A 20,179-nucleotide genomic window follows, 5' to 3' on the forward strand; every position below is an offset into this window, starting at 1 on the left:
ACGCTATCTCAGGGGCCCAATCGGGAATGTACACTGCCTGAACGTTCGGCTTGTGGCTGGTCGAATGGCTGCTTGCCGGGACGCTGCTGGAAAGGTTCGTCTGCCCTTGTCCTACTTCGGGATACCTCGTCCGGGGCACGTTGGATCCCGATGCGTTGCAAAAGTTGCTTCACCAAAGTTGTCTGTTGTGCAAGGGCGCTCATTAACTCTATGACTTGTCGAGACAAGTGTTGCTCGCCATTTGGATTGGAAAAGTTTGGAATGAATGCGCCTCGTTGGGCAGTGGAAGGGTGGTAGACTCCGGACGTGAGATTTGAGTTGGGAAATGTCAAATCCGTGAAAAAATGTGGTGAGAATGCCCCCGGCTCGATGGTAGGTCCGGATGGTTGAGATAGTCTTGGGTCGACTTGGGCTGCTTGGAAAGCCACTGGAGCAGGATGGGCCGTGAGAGTGGGCTGCTCGTCGGGAGCAGGATGGGTCACGAGAGCAGGCTGCTCGGCAGGAGTAGGTTGGGCTGCGGGAGTGAGCTGCTTGACGGAAGCAGGCTGGACCACGGGAGTGGGCTGCTCGTCGGGAGCAGGTTGGGTCATGAGAGCAAGATGCTTGGCAGGAGCAGGCTGGGCCACGGGAGTGGGCTGCTCGACGGAAGCAGGCTGGACCACGGGAGTGGGCTGCTCGACGAAAGCAGGCTGGACCACGGGAGTGAGTTGCTCGTCGGGAGCATGCTGCTTGGCAGGAGTAGGCTGGGCCACGGGAGTGGGCTGCTCGACGGAAGCAGGCTGCTCAACGCGCGGTGCATGTGAATGCGAGGCTTGGGCTTGGGTCCACGTAAACTTGGATGGCACGGCTTGGGTCGTGGTCTTGGTATCGTGAGCCTTGGATGGCACGGCTCGGGCCGTGGTGAAAGCTCCATGGACCTCGCCACGAATGGCTACCGAAGTAGCCACCGCGGTGGTTCCCATGGTGGCCGTGGTGAAGGCACCATGGTCCTCGCCGTGGGTGGCTACCGAGGTAGCCACCACGGTGGTTCCCATGGTGGAAACTCGTGGTGGTGATGCCGCTCCCCTTATTGTCGCATTTTGCCTCACGGATCTCTGCACTCCCATTTCTTGAACACTAGAATTTTCACTTATGGAATTTTCTAAATTTCTAGCCATTATATTTTGCTTATACGTTTTATCAAAGAACCTTTGCAAGTAAAAAATTCTAATAATAAGAACGTATGAAAAATATTCAAATGGACTAGAAAATAAAGAAAAAACCTTTTTTGTGCGAGAGTCTTCTACGAGTATGGATTTCAACTCTCAATGAAAGCACCAATATGTGGATGCAAATTTTCTCCTCCTCGATCTCGGACGATTTTGCACCTACAAAACAACTAGCACCTTAGGTTAAGGCCAAAAGCCTCACGCGCCCACGATGAATGGGGGGGCTTTGGCCGAAGAACCTCCGATGCCAAAGTTAGAATTTTAGAGAGAAATAGTGTTTAGAATATTTAGGATTTTTTTGCAAGAGGTTTGGAATGAATTTTTGATGAGAATAGGTGCCTATTTATAGGGGTAGGCCTTGCCCCATTTTGAATAATGGGAACCGGCCATAAGGTTTTTGTGGGGGTCAAATTCATGTTTAATTAGCCAATTTATTCTAATTAAATATGAAAAGAATAAATGGGTGGTTATAAAAATGAATGACTATTTTAATAAGGAAAATGGGAAATATGAGGATGTGAAAAGTGGGGGGCCGGTTTTGGTTATTAATTGGGTGATTTAATTGACTATTAAGGATGATTTTAGGAGATATGGTAGACATATATTATTTAGCTAATTGATTAGCTAAATAATGAAATAGAAAATACTAGGTCTTGGGAAATACCTTATAGAAAGGATTTTGATGAAAGAGGTTTTTAATTGTTACCTTTTTTGGGTACTTTTGACTTGATTGAAAGATGATTGCCCACTGCTCGCGCGTAGGAATCCTGGTATGCCTCGAGGGTATTTTTGTCCTCTTTTGTCCAAAAGTCCACGTGTCGCCTAGTGAATATATTTGGCTCCACACTTGGCTTTTCGGTACTACCAGAGACCACCGCGTGAAATATTACAAAAGGTTAGGGGCGGGAAGGTACATTTTATGAGATGTCCTCACTCCTCATCAACTATTTTTGGCAGGACCATGATATAAGTCGATTTTCCAACTATTTATGAGGTATTTAATTGCATTCCCATTTGAGCACACGATTTAATTAGTAATTTTAGAAAAGATGGCAAAATAATGCAATGGAGCAGATTAACGTGGAGACCAAATTAGTATCTCACAAAGCGACCGTGGAGGAAAAGGAAACCTCAAGGAAATAGTAATACCCTTAAGATTTCAAGTCCTAACAACGTGTGTGTCTTGTGCGTTTACTACTCTTGGTGCACAAGTCCAAAACGGACCAAATTCCAAAGTTCTAACTTCTAACTATATACTTTCAGTCAGCACCAAATCTTCATTCTTTCCATAATGGTGCTTCAGGGAAGCCTCATTCCTAGAAACATAACACATCCATTGACGAAAAAATTAACACAAAAGCAAATACCTAAATAATAGGAAAAAGAAAAACAACTTTTTATATAGATATAAAGAACCATCAATGATGTGCATGTATACATGTTAGTATCTTATTCATTAGAAACAAATGAACTTGAGATAAGTCCTTATTTGATTAAATGATATACACAACTGTGTGACGAAAGAGTAATATTATCGAAATTAAATTTGTAGATAAAATTTGCAAACTAAATGATCTGTCACCAATAGGAAATAAGTATATATTTATCAACGATTAAGTAATAATCCAATCATTAACTTTTATGTCATTTAGTTTATAAAATTTTGACTACAAATTTAGTTTCTTTAACGTTACTTGTGACAATATTACCATGTGGCATGTCAATTGAGAAAAAGTGATAGTTGTAGGACTGTTTCATGAAAGGTGATGTATAAGGACCACCAAGAAGTACATTGCCGGTGTACACGTGGTTGTGCAAGTTACGCAAACAATTAGTGTGTAGAAATACAATTGCAGAAAAGGAAATAGTAATTCTTTGAGATTCATAGCTTCTTCCCTAAAACATTTCTTCTTCTTCGGATGATTTGTGAGCTGTTCTTAATTTTCTCAGTGTGTTTAGAGGTTCGGTATAATGTACAACACGCAAGCAATTACGACTCATTGACCAACACTACCACAATTAAATTCTGTTATTTCCTTTTCTTATGGGTCGGTTTTTTCTACATTTGAATTTTGAAATGGACTTTTCTATCAACTTTTGCTTCCATATGCAGCTTGCCATTCAATCTTCCACTGCCTATAAATCTAGAATTGCCTTACGCTTTGCCTCACACTTCCATGCTTAAAAAAATAAGCACTACTGTCGTTCCACACTTCCAGTAGTATTATCATTCCCTCCAGCTATATAGCTTGTGTATGTACTTTGGAACCAAGAAAATGGCCTCATCTGCAAGTGAGAATCGCTTACTGTTATCCAAGATTGCAACCAATGAAAAACATGGTGAGGACTCGCCGTACTTCGAGGGATGGAAGGCGTACGATCAAAACCCATTTCACCCAACTGAAAATCCTGAAGGTGTTATCCAGATGGATCTGGCAGAAAATCAGGTTTGGACTACGTTATTCTTTTTCTTCCCGTTTTAGTTTTTTTCAGTTATAAGGTGGTTAAGGGGGTGAGGGATTCGAACTCTCGCCTTGAAGTCGGACAAAATATTCACTACCACTTGAGCTACAAGCCTCAACCGTGACTCTGTTGTATTATACTTAATTACGTTAAGAGTTAAGAAGAAATTAAGCTAACAAAATGGTTGGTTTTACTTTGTCTGTTTTCAGCTTTCCTTCGACTTGGTTGAAGAGTGGATTAGGAAAAATCCCAAAGGCTCTATTTGCACTGCTGAAGGAATTGAGAAGTTCAGAAACGTGGCCAATTTTCAAGACTACATGGCTTACCAGAGTTCAGACAGGTATACATACACATATGCATGCATGGCATGGTCCATGGAAATCAATTATTCAGTAATTGCCATTATAATTTACTTGCATGATCTTAATTAATTTTCAGGCCATTTCTACGTTCATGTCGAAAGCAAGAGGCGGTAGAGTCACATTTGATCCTCATCGCGTAGTTATGAGTGGCGGAGGAGCCACCAGAGCAAACGAGCTGGTCATGCTCTGTTTGGCCGACCCCGTGCCTCTTTGCGAGCCTTTTTGCGCTTGTGGTGAGGAACTTCTCGACAAAATCTTCGTCCGAAAGCATGTGCTGAGTTTGGGATGAGACCAGCCCAAAACTTCATGTCCTTGGACAAACTGTAGACAATGTGGATTAGGTTGGGGTTGCGATTCATGTTTTGTATGTCCTCGGTGATGCATATGAATTTTGGGGAGCTGAAGACTGTGGCTGCATAGATTTCGTCACAAACCAAGTGAATGTTCTTTTGGTTTATAAAGGTGACAAGGCTTTCAAGTGTGTCTTTGTCTAGGGTTGTGCCTAATGGATTTGATGGGTTTGTTATGATCAAGCCCTTGACATTGATGTTGTTGTTTTGGGCTTTTTCATAAGCTGCTTCCAGTGCTTCCTTGGTTATTTTGAAATTGTTGGAGCTATCACAATCGACCTGGACAATTTGGACTCCAGTTCTCCATCCAAGGTCTCGGTAAAATCTGCAATTAGACATATGAAATCTTAATTAATATTAATGAAACTAATTCAATCCATATATTAAGCTTCTAAATTAGCTTGTTGACTTGTAACTAGCAATTTCTTCATAATTTGTACATACGGATATATGAAAATGAGACTAGCCCACTGAGCATATCAAGTTTGGTAAGCACCATATGAGAACGGAAATTGAAGCTAATTAGAGAATTTTAACATTACGGTATAAAGATTAAGACTTTAAACAATTAAATATGAGAAGGAAACGAAGTTGGAGTTTTGCCTAAACATCCAGTTGTAACTACACAGACTAATCTGATTTGAATTATCATCCAATGTGAATGTATGGTTGAGGATTGATGCGTATGGCTTGATCTTATAGTAAATTTCAACTATGGAGTTAAAAGTCTTAACTAGTTCTTATGATATACATTAATAATACTGTATGTGATTGTTAGGGCTAAGTATAAAATGATGAGTAAGTGTGGGCGAGATTCAAAATTAGAAACCTTTCTATAAATATAAAAGAAAAGTATATGTAATCTCAACCGAATTTATTGAACTAAACATAATTACGTGACTCAACCGTGACTCTGTTGTATTATACATAATTATGTTAGAGTTAAAAGAAGAAATTAAGCTAACAAAATGCATGGTTTTACTTTGTCTGTTTCAGCTTTCCTTCGACTTGGTTGAAGAGTGGATTAGGAAAAATCCCAAAGGCTCTATTTGCACTGCTGAAGGAATTGAGAAGTTCAGAAACGTGGCCAATTTTCAAGACTACCATGGCTTACCAGAGTTCAGACAGGTATACATACACATATGCATGCATGGCATGGTCCATGGAAATCAATTATTCAGTAATTGCCATTATAATCAACTTGCATGATCTTAATTATTTTTCAGGCCATTTCTACGTTCATGTCGAAAGCAAGAGGTGATAGAGTCACATTTGATCCTCATCGCGTAGATATGAGTGGAGGAGCCACCGGAGCTGGTCATGTTCTGTTTGGCCGACCCTGGCGATGCTTTCCTTATCCCCTCACCATACTATCCAGCGTACGTGATGCTTCTTCTATGTCTTTCATTTCAAATATTGTTTTTTAATTGTTTACGTTTACGTACGTACTTTGCTAATTAGTTATATACCATGCTGAATAGTTGAGTACTTAATTCCCCAATAGCCACCATTTTTCTTTTCAAGCGTTTGGTTGACTACGCGTGTTTTAATTTGTACACACAATACAGTAGTAGGTTTAAGAATCTGGTAGAAAAAAACTTGTGGAGTCCAAGTCATGGACTTGACCACAAGGGTTTTGAAATCCTTAAGATAAATATATTTGGGTTTTTATATTAAAGGTCAACAGATTTGGTCCAACTGAGATAGAGAGAGTTGTAATATTTTCTTTACTTTTTTTAAATAATGTTTTGGTCAGAGAATTTTTGATATCTGAAACGCGTGTTAAGAGTCATAATCAAGAATAAATAAGGATTATAGTTCAATAAATTCAGTTGAGATCACATACTTTTCTTTTATATTTATAGAAAGGTTTCTAATTCTGAATCTCGCCCACACTTACTCATCATTCTATACTTAGCCCTAACAATTACATACAGTATTATTAATGTATATCATAAGAACTAGTTAAGACTTTTAACTCCATAGTTGAAATTTACTATAAGATCAAACCATACGCATCAATCCTCAACCATACATTCACATTCAAATCAGATTAGTCTGTGTAGTTACAACTGGATGTTTAGGCAAAACTCCAACTTCGTTTTCTTCTCATATTTAATTGTTTAAAGTCTTAAACTTTATACCGTAATGTTAAAATTCTCTAATTAGCTTCAATTTCCGTTCTCGTATAGTGCTTTACCAAACTTGATCTCAGTGGGCTTCTCATTTTCATATATCCATATGTACAAAATATGAAGAAATTGCTAGTTACAAGTCACCAAGCTAATTTAGAAGCTTAATATATGGATTGAATTAGTTTCATTAATATTGATTAAGATTTCATATGTCTAATTGCAGATTTTACCGAGACCTTGGATGGAGAATTGGAGTCCAAATTGTCCCGGTCGATTGTGATAACTCCAACAATTTCAAAATAACCAAGGAAGCACTGGAAGCAGCTTATGAAAAAGCCCAAAACAACAACATCAATGTCAAGGGCTTGATCATAACAAACCCATCAAATCCATAAGGCACAACCCTAGACAAGGACACACTTGAAAGCCTTGTCACCTTTATAAACCAAAAGAACAGTCACTTGGTTTGTGATGAAATCTATGCAGCCATAGTCTTCAGCTCCCCAAAATTCATATGCATCACCGAGGTCATACAAAACATGAATTGCAACCCCAACCTAATCCTCATTATCTACAGTTTGTCCAAGGACATGGGGTTCCCGGGATTGAGAGTCGGCATCGTTTACTCCTACAACGATGATGTGGTGAACATTGGCCGAAAAATGTCCAGTTTTGGGCTGGTCTCATCCCCTATGATGCATGGACGCGGGAAGACCAATGTATCCTGTATCTGACACGTAGGGATACGAATACATGGGAGGATACGTACGGATACGCGATCGATATGTATCCAAGTCAACAGATACGTTGATGACTGATGGGATACGAGTATCTTACTATTGGGATACGAGTATCCTACCTTTCAGATACGTTTCAAACTATAATCAGAGGATAATCACAACAAAAAAAAATAATCAAGATAATTACACTTAATCCGCACAGAATATTAGTTGAACCGAAACGATTCTTAGACCAAAAATTGAAACCATTTTATGTATAAAATTCGGATCTACCTGTTTTTCCTCACTCAAACCTCAGAACCGTCATCGGCAACTGCTTCTGTCGTCTCCGTTTGCAAGTGTTGCATTGTATCTTATGCATCTGCTGGTGAGAACTGGTAACTGGGTTTCGAATTCTATGCTTTCCTGAAGCCTTCTTTTTCTTTTTGTTGATAATGTTGATGGTTTTCTGCTCTGATGCCTCAACTTTACTTATTAGAGCCCCTTTTTGCTTTTCTGAAGCCAAACGAAAAGCTCATTTTGCTTTGCTGTTTGCATATTATAATAATATTATTGTTAGTGATCTAGAATAATTTAGATTATAATATATTTATATATGCTTTTATGTTGTTTTTTTTTATCTCTTAGCATAAATTTGACTTGTGAGATTTTATGCGATTACTTTTTATTGATTCTTATGATTTACATGTTGATAATTTAGGAAAAAGAATCATTCTGATAATCATGCGAATGCTAATGTTAACCCAGTTGAGAATGTTGAAAATGATCATGGTACAATGTAGAAGTATGCCAAAAAGCTCGAAAGAGTGGAAAATGGAAGAGGAGGTATTGTGTTTCAATGCAACTATTGTCAAAAGATTTTTAGAGGATCCTACTCTAGGGTCAATTTTCATTTGTTAAAAATGTCTGGAAATGGGATCGTCTCTTGCAACAAGGTTACTAATGAAGATTGATTTAGTTATTTAGTGAATTATCTTTTTAAATGTTTGAAGTATATCGAAATAAATTTGAACTTGAATAGTATATTTGAATTCTTATTTTATAATATTTAGATATATTTATTTATTTATATTATTTTTAATTGCCGTATCGTGTCCTTGCCGTATCGTGTCTTCGTTTTTAGAAATTTGACGTATCTCCGTGTCGTGTCGTATCGTATCTGCGTATCCGTGTCCGTGTCCATGCATCATAGCTCATCCCAAACTCAGCACATGCTCGCTTCCATGCTTTCGGACGAAGATTTGTTGGAGAAGTTCCTCACCACAAGCGCAAAAAGGCTCGCAAAGAGGCATGGGGTCGGCCAAACAGAGCATGACCAGCTCATTTGCTCTGGTGGCTCCTCCGCCACTCATAACTACACGATGAGGATCAAATGTGACTCTACCGCCTCTTGCTTTCGACATGAACGTAGCAATGGCCTGAAAATTAATTAAGATCATGCAAGTAAATTATAATGGCAATTACTGAATAATTGATTTCCATGGACCATGCCATGCATGCATATGTGTATGTATACCTGTCTGAACTCTGGTAAGCCATGTAGTCTTGAAAATTGGCCACGTTTCTGAACTTCTCAATTCCTTCAGCAGTGCAAATAGAGGCTTTGGGATTTTTCCTAATCCACTCTTCAACCAAGTCGAAGGAAAGCTGAAAACAGACAAAGTAAAACCATTCATTTTGTTAGCTTAATTTCTTCTTAACTCTTAACGTAATTAAGTATAATACAAGAGAGTCACGGTTGAGGCTTGTAGCTCAAGTGCTAATGAATATTTTGTCCGACTTCAAGGCGAGAGTTCGAATCCCTCACCCCCTTAACCACCTTATAACTGAAAAAAACTAAAACGGGGAAGAAAAAGAATAACGTAGTCCAAACCTGATTTTCTGCCAGATCCATCTGGATAACACCTTCAGGATTTTCAGTTGGGTGAAATGGGTTTTGATCGTACGCCTTCCATCCCTCGAAGTACGGCAAGTCCTCACCATGTTTTTCTTTGGTTGCAATCTTGGATAACAGTAAGCGATTCTCACTTGCAGATGAGGCCATTTTCTTGGTTCCACAGACACACACAAGCTATATAGCTGGAGGGAATGATAATACTACTGGAAGTGTGGAACGACAGTAGTGCTTATTTTTTTAAGCATTGAAGTGTGAGGCAAAGGGTAAGGCAATTGTAGATTTATAGGCAGCGGAAGATTGAATGGCAAGCTACACAGGAAGCAAAAGTTGATAGAAAAGTCCATTTCAAAATTCAAATGTAGAAAAAACCGACCCATAAGAAAGGAAATAACAGAATTTAATTGTGGTAGTGTTGGTCAATGAGTCGTAATTGCTTGCGTGTTGTACATTATACCGAACCTCTTAACACACTGAGAAAATTAAGAACAGCTCACAAATCATACGAAGAAGAAAAAAGGTTTAGGGAAGAAGCTATGAATCTCAAAGAATTTCTATTTCCTTTTCTGCAATTGTATTTCCACACACTAATAATACAAGAAGGGAAAAATCCCTTTTAAACTCTTCTAATACATTGACTTAGAGAGTAAGCTACTCATATCATGTGCACAGCACATGTCATTTACACTCTTACTAATATCATGTGCACAGCACATGTCATTTACATTCACATCCAATACCCCCCCCCCCCTCAATCTTAAGTGGGGTAACCCAACTTAAGATTGAAGCAATGCCTTAAGAACTCAGGTCCATGCAAGCCCTTTGTGAGAACATCTGCAACTTGATCTTTGGTACACAAATACTGAACTGACTGATCTCCTTTTTGCACCCTTTCATGAACAAAATGAAAGTCAATTTATAAATGTTTGATCCGAAAATGATGGACAAAATTCAGGCTGAGAGTAATTGCATATTGATTGTCACAGTAAGGAACTGGAGGAGAATGCAGAAAACGCATGTAAATCTTAAAGAAGTAACCTAATCCAAACAATATCTGTAGTGGTATGAGCTAATGCACGATATTCAGCCTCGGTGGAACTCCTAGAACTGAAGACTACTTCTTTGATTGCCAAAAGATTGGATTGTTCCCCAAAAAGACCACATAACTAGTAATAGATCGTCTAGTGTTTAAATCAACCGCCCATTCGGAATCACTATAAGCATTTAAATGTAAAGATCCACTAGAAATGTATGTCAATCCACAGGTAACTGTACCTTGCAAATATCGCAGGATTTGTTTAACCATGGCAAGGTGAACATCAGTTGGAGCACTCATGTATTGGCACATTGTATTAACTGCAAAGGCTATATCAGGGCAAGTGAAAGTGAGATAATGTAGACCTCCAACTAAGCTTCAATACAATGTAGGATCTGATAATAAAGAGCCATCACCTGTTAAAACCTGGTTATGAGGTTTACAAGGTGTTGAACAACTTTTACAATCATCCATACTAGTCTTATGAATAAGATCTTTAGCATATTTCCCTTGGTTGATAAACAAATCTCCATTAGACTTGTAAGTAATTTGAATACCAAGAAAATAAGCTAACTTCCCCATATCCTTCAATTCAAAGACCTCACTGAGATTAGTAATCACAAATTGCACCAACTCAGAATTAGACCCTGTGATGATTATGTCATCGACATATAAAAGTAAAATAATAACATGACTACCAACTGTCTTCACAAATAAACTGGAATTCGATAGAGAAGCTTCAAAACCAATAGCTTGTAGATAACCAGTGAATTTGTCATTCCAAGCTTAAGGAGCTTGTTTTAAACCATACAATGATTTCATGAGCTTACACACATGAGTAGGGAAACTAGAATCAACAAACCCTTGAGGTTGCTTCATATAAACTTCTTCTTGTAATTCCCCATGTAAAAACGCATTTTTAACATCCAATTGTCTAAGATCCCATTTGTATGTGGCAGGTAATGCTAAAATTAATCTCACTGTAGTGTGTCGAACCACAAGACTAAAGGTCTCTGGATAATCAAGGCCTTGTTCTTCGCTAAACCCCTATGCTACTAGCCGAGCCTTAAATCTAGAAATAGATCCATCACTATTTCTCTTAAGTTTATACACCCATTTACTCCCTATAACATTCTTATCTCCATAATTAGGTACAAGAATCCAAGTACCTTGAGATTGGAGAGCATCAAACTCCTCTTGCATTGCCAACTGCCACTGTGGAATTTGTGAAGCTTGTTTAAAGGTTGATGGTTTAGAAGCATCCTTAATATCAGCAAGGAATGTAAAACCCCCTAAAAAATTAGCATCATCTGCAAGATTTAATGAGTGAACTTCAAGAAATAAAGCAGTGAGGGCAGAGTAATCCTTGCGAGTAATGGTTCCTATTCTTAATCGAGTTTGAATGCCTTGTGAAGAAAATGAACTTGTAACTAAGCTTGGTGGAGGGACAGGCAACAGGGAATTGGAACCAGAAAGAGTAGCATTAGTTCTAGAATCTGAATCATTACTAGCAGGTGAAGATGTACTTGTACCAGTAATAGATGCAGACTGATGTTGATGAGCTAAAAAATGAGAAGATAAACTATGAGAATCAGTAGTAATAATAAAAGCCTCAGAATGTTCTGTAGTATTAGGTAACTACACTAACAAAGGTCTAAGATTCACAGATGAAGATGATGGAACGAAATGCTGAGAGCAAGAACTAACCATATCCACATAAGGAAAAGAACTCTCATCATGTAAAACATGTCGAGAAACAAGAAGCTTTCCTGTCAACAAATTGTAACAAATAGCACCCTTATATCCATTTGAATAACCCAGAAAAATGCATTGTACAGATTGAGATTCCAATTTGTTTGCATTATAAGGTCGAAGGTAAAGATATATAGCTGAACCAAAGACCTTTAACAGTATAGGTTTCTTGCCATACAATCGTTCAAAGGGAGAAATCATCTGTAATACTTTGCAAGGCATTCGATTAATAAAAAAGGTAGCATGAACAACTGCATAATACCAGAATTTGTGTGGCAATTTAATAACTGACATAAGAGTAATAGCTATTTCAAGCAAATGGCGATGCTTTCTCTCAGCCATGCCTTTTTGTTGAGGAGTGTACAAACAAGAAACATAATGCAAGATTCCATTCTTATCCAAATAATCTTTAAATGAAGTATTCAAAAACTCCCCACCACCATTAGATTGGAACACCTTTATCTTAGCATTAAATTGGTTTTCAACATATGCACAAAATTTAACAAATGCACTAAAAACATCTTATTTATTTATGAGAGGAAAAATCCATACAAACCTAGTGGCTTCATCTAGGAAAGAAACATAATATCTATAGTCTCCAACAGAAAGAACAGGAGAAGGTCCCCAAACATCACTGTGTATCTTATAAAATGGGATATCTATCCTATCAATCCTTTTTAGAAAGATAATCGACTCATCTTGCCACAAATACAATGGGAATAGACTTGTACATGTTCATCTGGACTACAAACTATATCAGAATCTTCAAGCATCGCAGCAAGTATCTCATTTGATAGATGACCCAACTGTTGATGCCACAAAGAATTTTTCACAGTATGCCCTAAAAAGGCAGAAGAAACAAAACCTGAACTCAACAATGTAGGAAACACATGTACTGGAATTCTAAACAGCTCTTCTTTGCTACTCTTTTTGTGGTGTAGGATTGCCCCTGTTGGTTTGTTACGCACAAAGAACTGGACATCATCACAAAAAACTAGCTATGGTTATTCTTGCAAAGCTTTTTAACTGATAAAAGGTTGACAGTAACCATTGGCACATGTAAAATATTTTTCAGATGTAAGACATGAGACCGAGTATGTAAGGTAGCATTGCCAATGTGTTTGACTTCCAAACCTACACCATTGCCAACAATTATCTTCTCATTTCCTGCATATGGAGTAGCCTGAGTAAGAACATTAACATCAGGGCTCATATGATGAGACGTTCTAGTGTCAATGATCCATGAATCACCATTGAAACTTCAGAAGAGCTTTATGCATTCATAGCAGACATATTATATTACTAAACTTGAGATACACTCGAAGGAAATTGAGTGAAGGACATTGGTGATGGAAACTGTGGTGAAGAAACATACACAGGGACTACTTTATATTGAGGAGTAAACCCTTGATAGGCATAGTTAGCAGTCAAGGAAGGAGGTGGTTGATTGTCTTGATAAGCATAGTTTGATCTATGTCTACAGTTAAGTGCAATATGACCACTTTTTCCATGAATTTGACACTTTTGAACAATCTGATCATTTTCAGTATCATTTCTATATAGACATGTAACAGCAACATGACCCTTTCGAGAACAAATTTGACACTCTGGAATCTATCCATATCTGTTGGATGTATTGCCTGACCAAGATGGCCAAGAATTACCAGATCTTGAATTATTGAACCTGGGTTTGTAGCCACCATTACCCCTTGGCCGAAAATTGTTATTATTATAAAGTCTCCCTCCATTATGACCATTAGCAACAGATGAAAAGGCATTGTTACCATTAGACTAATAACTAGGATATCCACCATTATTTTGTGAAGAACCATACCATTATAGCCATACCCAAAAGTAAATGATCATTGAGAACAGGAACCAAAATTACCCGAGAATGGAGACGAACCACTATTCTCAGAAGTACTATTGGACAAGTTGGTATACATAACAGTCATGCTCTGGACTAGAGAATGTACCCTTGACTCAATAGTCTTTTTAGCACCGATCAACTGTGCTCGAAACTCTTTTAAAGTAATTGGGGTATCTCTAGCTAAAATATCAGTTCGTATCGTATCATACTCAGAGGTAAGCCAGTGAGAGTAGCAATTATAAGATCATTATCAGATACCTTTTCCCATGTAGCCTACAACTGATCCTTAATGCTTTTCAACCGTAACAAGTATTTATCAATAGTATCTCTTCCTTTTTGTAAAGTATGAAGCTCAGCCTTCAAATGATTTACACTGGCACTAGAAACAGACAAATAACGATCTTGCAAAGTTGTCCAAGCTTCTCTAGAAGTTTTGCATCCAACAACATGCTCTATAGCATCATCACTCAAAGTGGCAATTAAAATACTCAACAAGGCCATATCATTTTTAATCCATGCCTTATAGGCAGCACTAATCTCCGTAGTAACACCCAGTTCAAGAGTAAGAACAAATTTAGGAAGACATACAGATTTACCAGTGAAATTATCAAACAAGTCATAGCCACGTAAAACAGACGAAAATTGGAAATTCCACTTTATGAAATTATCATCAGTAAGCTTTATAGTAAGCATCCCCAACAAGCTTTCAATCTTCACAGAATTCGACATGATGATAAGCAACAACAATCTTCAATACCCAACAATATATACAACAATCATGTGTCAACAAGAAAACCCAGTTGGCAAAATTCAAGAAAACCTAACTTCAATCAATGTCTGCAAGAAAAACCCATATGACAAAATTCAAGAATTCAAGAATGAAAGAAACTCAGAGATGGCATCGGCCTTAAGAAAGCAAATAAACTTCAAGAATTAACTAATTCATCAACATAATCGACATCGGCCTTCAAATTCACAGCGCAGGCATCAAGCTTCAAATTCACAGCGCATTTTCAAGAAAACAATTAACACCTTTGGCATCGGCCTTGAGGCAATTCATCAACAAATTCTTCAAACAACATTCTTGTATGGCATCAGCCTTCAAAATCCCCAAAAAAAAAAAACCAACTTCAACCACTATTCAGAAATTTACAAGAGAAATATCACCTTAACAGTAATCGGAGCAGCGAAAAACATGAATCAGGAGCACCGCACGAGCGAGACTGGCTATTTGATACCATCTTAACACACTGAGAAAATTACGAACAACTCACAAATCATACGAAGAAGAAGAAAGGTTTAGGGAAGAAGCTATGAATCTCAAAGAATTTCTATTTCCTTTTCTGCAATTGTATTTCCACACTCTAACAATACAAGAAGGGGAAAACCCTTGTTAAACTCTTCTAATACATTGACTTAGAGAGTAAGCTACTCATATCATGTGCACAACACATGTCATTTACACTCTTACTAATATCATGTGCACAGCACATGTCATTTACATTCACATCCAATAGAACCATCTAGCTTGTAAAAACTTGCACAACCACGTGTACACCGGCATATTACCTCTTGGTGGTCCTTATACATCACCTTTCATGAAACATTCCTACAACTCATCACTTCTTCTCAATTGACATGCCTCATAGTAATATTGTCACAAATAATGTTGAGACTAAATTTGTAGTTAAAAATTTATAAACTAAATGACATGAAAGTTAATGACTAGATTATTACTTAACCGTTGATAAACATACTCGTTTCCTATTGGTGACACATCATTTGGATTGCAAATTTTGTCTACAAATTGAATCTCCATAGCATTACTCTATCGTCACACAACAATATATCATTTAATCAAATAAGGGCTTATCTCAGCTTCATTTGTTTCTAATGAATAAGATACTAACATGTATACTGGCACATTATTGATGGTTCTTTTTATCTATATAAAAAGTTGTTTTTCATTTTTCTATTAGTTAGGTATTTGCTTGTGTGTTAATTTTTTCTTTAATGGATGTGTTATGTTTCTAGGAATGAAATTCCCTGAAGCACCATGAGAAAAAGAATGAAGATTTCGGTGCTGACTGAAAGCATATAGTTAGAAGTTAGAACTTTGGAAATTTGGTCGGTTATGGACTTGTGCACCAAGAGTAGTAAATGCACAAGACTCACACATTGTTAGGACTTAAAATCTAAAGGGTGTTACTATTTCCTTGAGGTTTCCTTTTCCTCCACGGTTGCTTTGTGAGATACTAATTTGGTCTCCACGTTAATGTGCTCCATTGCATTACTTTGCCATCTTTTCTAAAATTACTAATTAAATCCCTCATGTGCTCAAATGGGAATGCAATTAAATACTTCATAAATAGTTGGAAAATCGATTTATATCATGATCCTGCCCAAAAATAGCTGATGAGGAGTGAGGACATCTCATAAAATGTACTTTCCGGCCCCCTAACCTTTTGGGTTAATATTTCACGGGGTGGTCTCTGGTAGTACCGAAAAGCCAAGCAAATCAAAGGTGGTTTGTGGTCTGTGGGAGGGCGGAGAAGGTTGCTTCTTGTTACTCTATAAGGGTAGTACAAATTTCAAAATTTAGATTTAAAAGATAAAACATACACCCCGAAAGTGGTATAGCACCAACTACAGGCGGTAATTGTGTATATGACTTCAGCGCAACCAGTCGCTCGTATTAGTCATTGATTTTAAGCATCCCTTTCACATTTGCTGATGTATGTATTGGTTTGCATGGCTGTACTTGAGATACTACTAATTTTCATGGCTATGCGTATGTATTGTTTTGCTCTACAATGGTATAATTTCAACTTTTTATGTTACTTAACTACCTTTCGAATCTTTCACTCCAACGGAGAAGCCACATTAAGGGCTACCCTGGGCTATAGCCCAGGTAGCTTTCAGTAAAAAAATAAAATTTTACATGTAATTTTTACTAATTTTCGAATGTAGCACACCATATATTTAGTCACTGATTCGAATTCTCTTGGTTTAATCATATAATACAGTATACAAACCGTCTCTTTGTCTCACATTTTTTTCTCATAGCTTCTTGTACATGTACAAGTTTGAATTTGTTTGAATAACGAAAATTCTTGGCTAACCTTGTCACCTCCTAGTCTCGACTCCGCCGTAGCACAATATTGTCTGCTTTGGGCCCCGGCCACGCCTTCACAGTTTTGTTTCTGGTAATTCACACAAGAACTTCCCAGTGGGTCATCCATCCTAGGAATGCTCTCGCCCGAACTTGCTTAACTTCGGAGTTCCGATGGAATCCGAAGCCAATTTCCCAAAGGGCCTCGTGCTATATGAAGATGAGCATGTACATATAAGGCATATCACCCCCTCTCCGTTTGTCGATGTGAGATCCACCCCCATAGGGGCCCGACGTCCTCATCGGCACACTCGCACCACACGGCAGAGTGGCTCTAATACCATTATGTCATATCCTAGTCTTGACTCCACTGTAGCACGATATTGTCTGCTTTGGGCCCCAACCACATCCTCACGGTTTTGTTTCTGAGAACTCACACGAGAACTTCCTAGTGGGTCACCCATCCTAAGAATGCGCTTGCCCGAACTCGCTTAACTTCGAAGTTCCGATGGAATCCGAAGCCAGTGAGTTCCCAAAATGTCTCGTGCTATATGAAGGTGAACATGTACATATAAGGCACATCACCCCCTCTCCGTTGGTCGATGTGGAATATTACAAACCTTGTGAAAGTTTTTTTAAGCTAGCTGATACTCTGAAAAATACAGTATCAAGTTTCTTTGTTCATAAAGTTTAATTTTTAAGCTAGCCCACCTGATGAAAAATATCTAGCTCCGTCATTAATTCACTCAAGTCATTTCCGTATCACACTTTTAAACATTATGTTACATTATATTTCTGAGACTATCGAAATGTATACATTCAAATATGAGTTGACATAATCAACGATGAAATAAGATACAACATATAATTGAATGTTTTTACTACAAATTGCATCGAAAGTTTTTATTATAAAATCTAATCACACACCTGTTGTACCCACACCTCTTTAATAAGATCATTTATCTATTTTGTAATTCCATTACACTATGTTTAGATGAGGAAATAAACTTAGAATTTGGATAAAAGTTAAAATTTATAAATTGACATGCACCAACTCTCTTATTTGGATTCATAAACATAGAAATTTAGAATTTCCGGACGGAAAAAAAGAAATTTGGAATTTTGAACCTTCAATTCCTAAGTTTAAATTTCATATAAATAAATGTCATTTCCCAATTTCTATGATTGAGAATTTAAAAATAACAAATTTTGTATTTAATTCCATTGTTCTTTTAGGTTAACCAAACAAGAAAATTCACAAATTCTAGAAAATAAAATTGTCACATCCCGGGCTCGACTCCACTGTAGCACGATATTGTTTGCTTTGGGGCCCGACCACGCCCTTACGGTTTTGTTTCTGGAAACTCACACGAGAACTTCCAAGTGGCTCACTCATCCTAGGATTGCTCTGGTGCGAACTCGCTTAACTTCGGAGTTCCTACGATATCCGAAACCAGTGAGATCCCAAAAGACCTCGTGCTACATGGAGGTGGGCATGTACAGATAAGGCATAGAGGATCCACTCCCTTAGGCGGATCTAACAAAAATCTCATCATTTCAATTTCCATCATTCTAAAATTCTTTAGTAATCTTAAATTTCTTCATCCAAATATAGTGTTAGAAAAAACCAAAATTCATTTTAACACTCGAAGACTATGTTTGATCGAAGGAGCTAAACTTGAAATTTTGATAAAAGTCAAAATTTATAAATTGACATACACTGATTCCTTTGTTTGGATTCATAAACATAAAAATTTATGTGAGTGTAATCAATTTGGATTTCATAGGATTTTAATAGATTTTGTTAAGGGACATATTTTAAAGGATTTTAATAGATTCTACAATTATATATGGATTTTGAAAGATTTATATGAATTTCCATTATAGATTTATATGGATTGTATGAACTTCTTTCATGGATTTCTTAGGATTGGTGTGGACTTTTTTCATGGATTTTTATCAAAGTTAAGTGGCTAATATATTTCTTCCCCAATTTTAATCGAATCACATCTCATAACATATCAACCCGTAGCATCAAATTCATGTCAAAAATTGCCACAACATTATACACATTATACAAAAAGCAATTAAAACCAACAGAAACTTCATTAGACGAAAGGCGGAGGAAAAAAAATCAACTGATTCGTCAGATACTTCTTTGAGGCATTTAAACAAATTGCTTGTAGGCCAAAATTGCATAACCCTAGTTCACCAAACCAGTAAAGGGAATTCCCGAAAAACAATTTCTTTCCACTTTCTGATTAAACAAAAACAAACCCAATTGCCATTTTCACGTATTGAATCCAGATCAAAACGGAAAAAAAAAAACCCAAATTTTTTCAATTGCATTCATCTAACCCACCAAAAAATTGTTACAGTTTTGATAATTTAAATTCTTTTCGACACCCCAAAAAAAATTGCAAATGAGAAGTGGATTAAGAAGAGCACGAATTATAAAGCAAAACAACATAAAGATACAATTGTTACTCATCTTCCCAGAGGAACAAACCAAATGCAGAAAACAAATATAGCAAAAATGCGAAATGCGAGTTTAGTGGGGAATGCTTGGAACTCATGCTAGGACAATTCATCTTATATGGTTTGGCGTTAAAAGAAATCAGATGGGGGAGGGTTGGATTGTTGATGACATTTGGTATTTATACCACCTACCCTCAAATCTATCAAAATCTTGCATCCACCAAAATCCTAGCAAATCTTTGGCATTCACTGTACACTTAGATTTGTATGGACTTTTTAAAATTTTAATTGACTACCTATTGATTTGAATGTATTCTTTAAATCCTCTCAAATCATGATTTGACTACACCCTGATTTTAAAATCTTTTCAAATCCACCTTCAAACTCCTAATTGACTACATTCTGATTTTAATGTCACATCCCAGCCTGGGCCCCCACCACATCCCAGACTCGACTCCACTGTAGAACAATATTGTCCGTTTTGGATCTCGACCAATCCCTCACGGTTTTGTTTATGGGAACTCACACGAGAACTTCTCAATGGGCGATGTGGGAACTCACATGAGAATATACATATAAGGCTTACAGGATCCTCACCCCTGGGCGATGTGGGATCTTCCATTTAAAGTCTATTAAAATACCATCGAATCCAAATTTGACTACACCTTCGACTTTCAGCATGGAAAAAAAATTTAGAATTTGGGACCTCCAATTTCCAAGTTTATATTTCATGTAAATAGGTGTCATTTTCAAATTTCTATGAGTGAGAGTTTAAAAAT

The 20,179-nt window shown here is 37.4% G+C and overlaps 2 protein-coding genes and 1 pseudogene across 3 annotated transcripts in view; 1 reads left to right on the top strand and 2 right to left on the bottom strand.

The window, feature by feature from the left end:
• Positions 1-9,247, bottom strand: part of LOC126626969 (1-aminocyclopropane-1-carboxylate synthase 1) — a 98,322-nt gene extending 89,075 nt beyond the window's left edge. Inside the window, exon 1 of the mRNA XM_050296388.1 lies at positions 9,164-9,247. The gene's annotated coding sequence lies outside the window, so the exon portion shown is untranslated. The remainder of the gene's footprint in view (positions 1-9,163) is intronic.
• LOC126626952 (uncharacterized) overlaps positions 1-20,179 on the bottom strand; it is a 107,066-nt pseudogene that overhangs the window by 48,799 nt on the left and 38,088 nt on the right.
• Positions 3,398-5,698, top strand: LOC126627049 (1-aminocyclopropane-1-carboxylate synthase 1-like). 2 transcript variants are annotated; one of them, XM_050296475.1, is made up of 3 exons: positions 3,398-3,655; positions 3,881-4,011; positions 5,610-5,698. In XM_050296475.1, exons 1-3 carry the CDS (start codon positions 3,464-3,466, stop codon positions 5,671-5,673), a joined length of 387 nt encoding a protein of 128 aa, XP_050152432.1. In that variant the 5' UTR covers positions 3,398-3,463; the 3' UTR covers positions 5,674-5,698. The 2 variants fall into 2 exon arrangements, with proteins under 2 accessions (XP_050152432.1, XP_050152430.1); XM_050296473.1 differs by lacking the exon at positions 5,610-5,698 and adding an exon at positions 4,110-4,657.

The sequence above is a fragment of the Malus sylvestris genome, chromosome 1 (assembly GCF_916048215.2).
Source record: "Malus sylvestris chromosome 1, drMalSylv7.2, whole genome shotgun sequence".
In the NCBI taxonomy this organism is placed as follows: domain Eukaryota; kingdom Viridiplantae; phylum Streptophyta; class Magnoliopsida; order Rosales; family Rosaceae; genus Malus; species Malus sylvestris.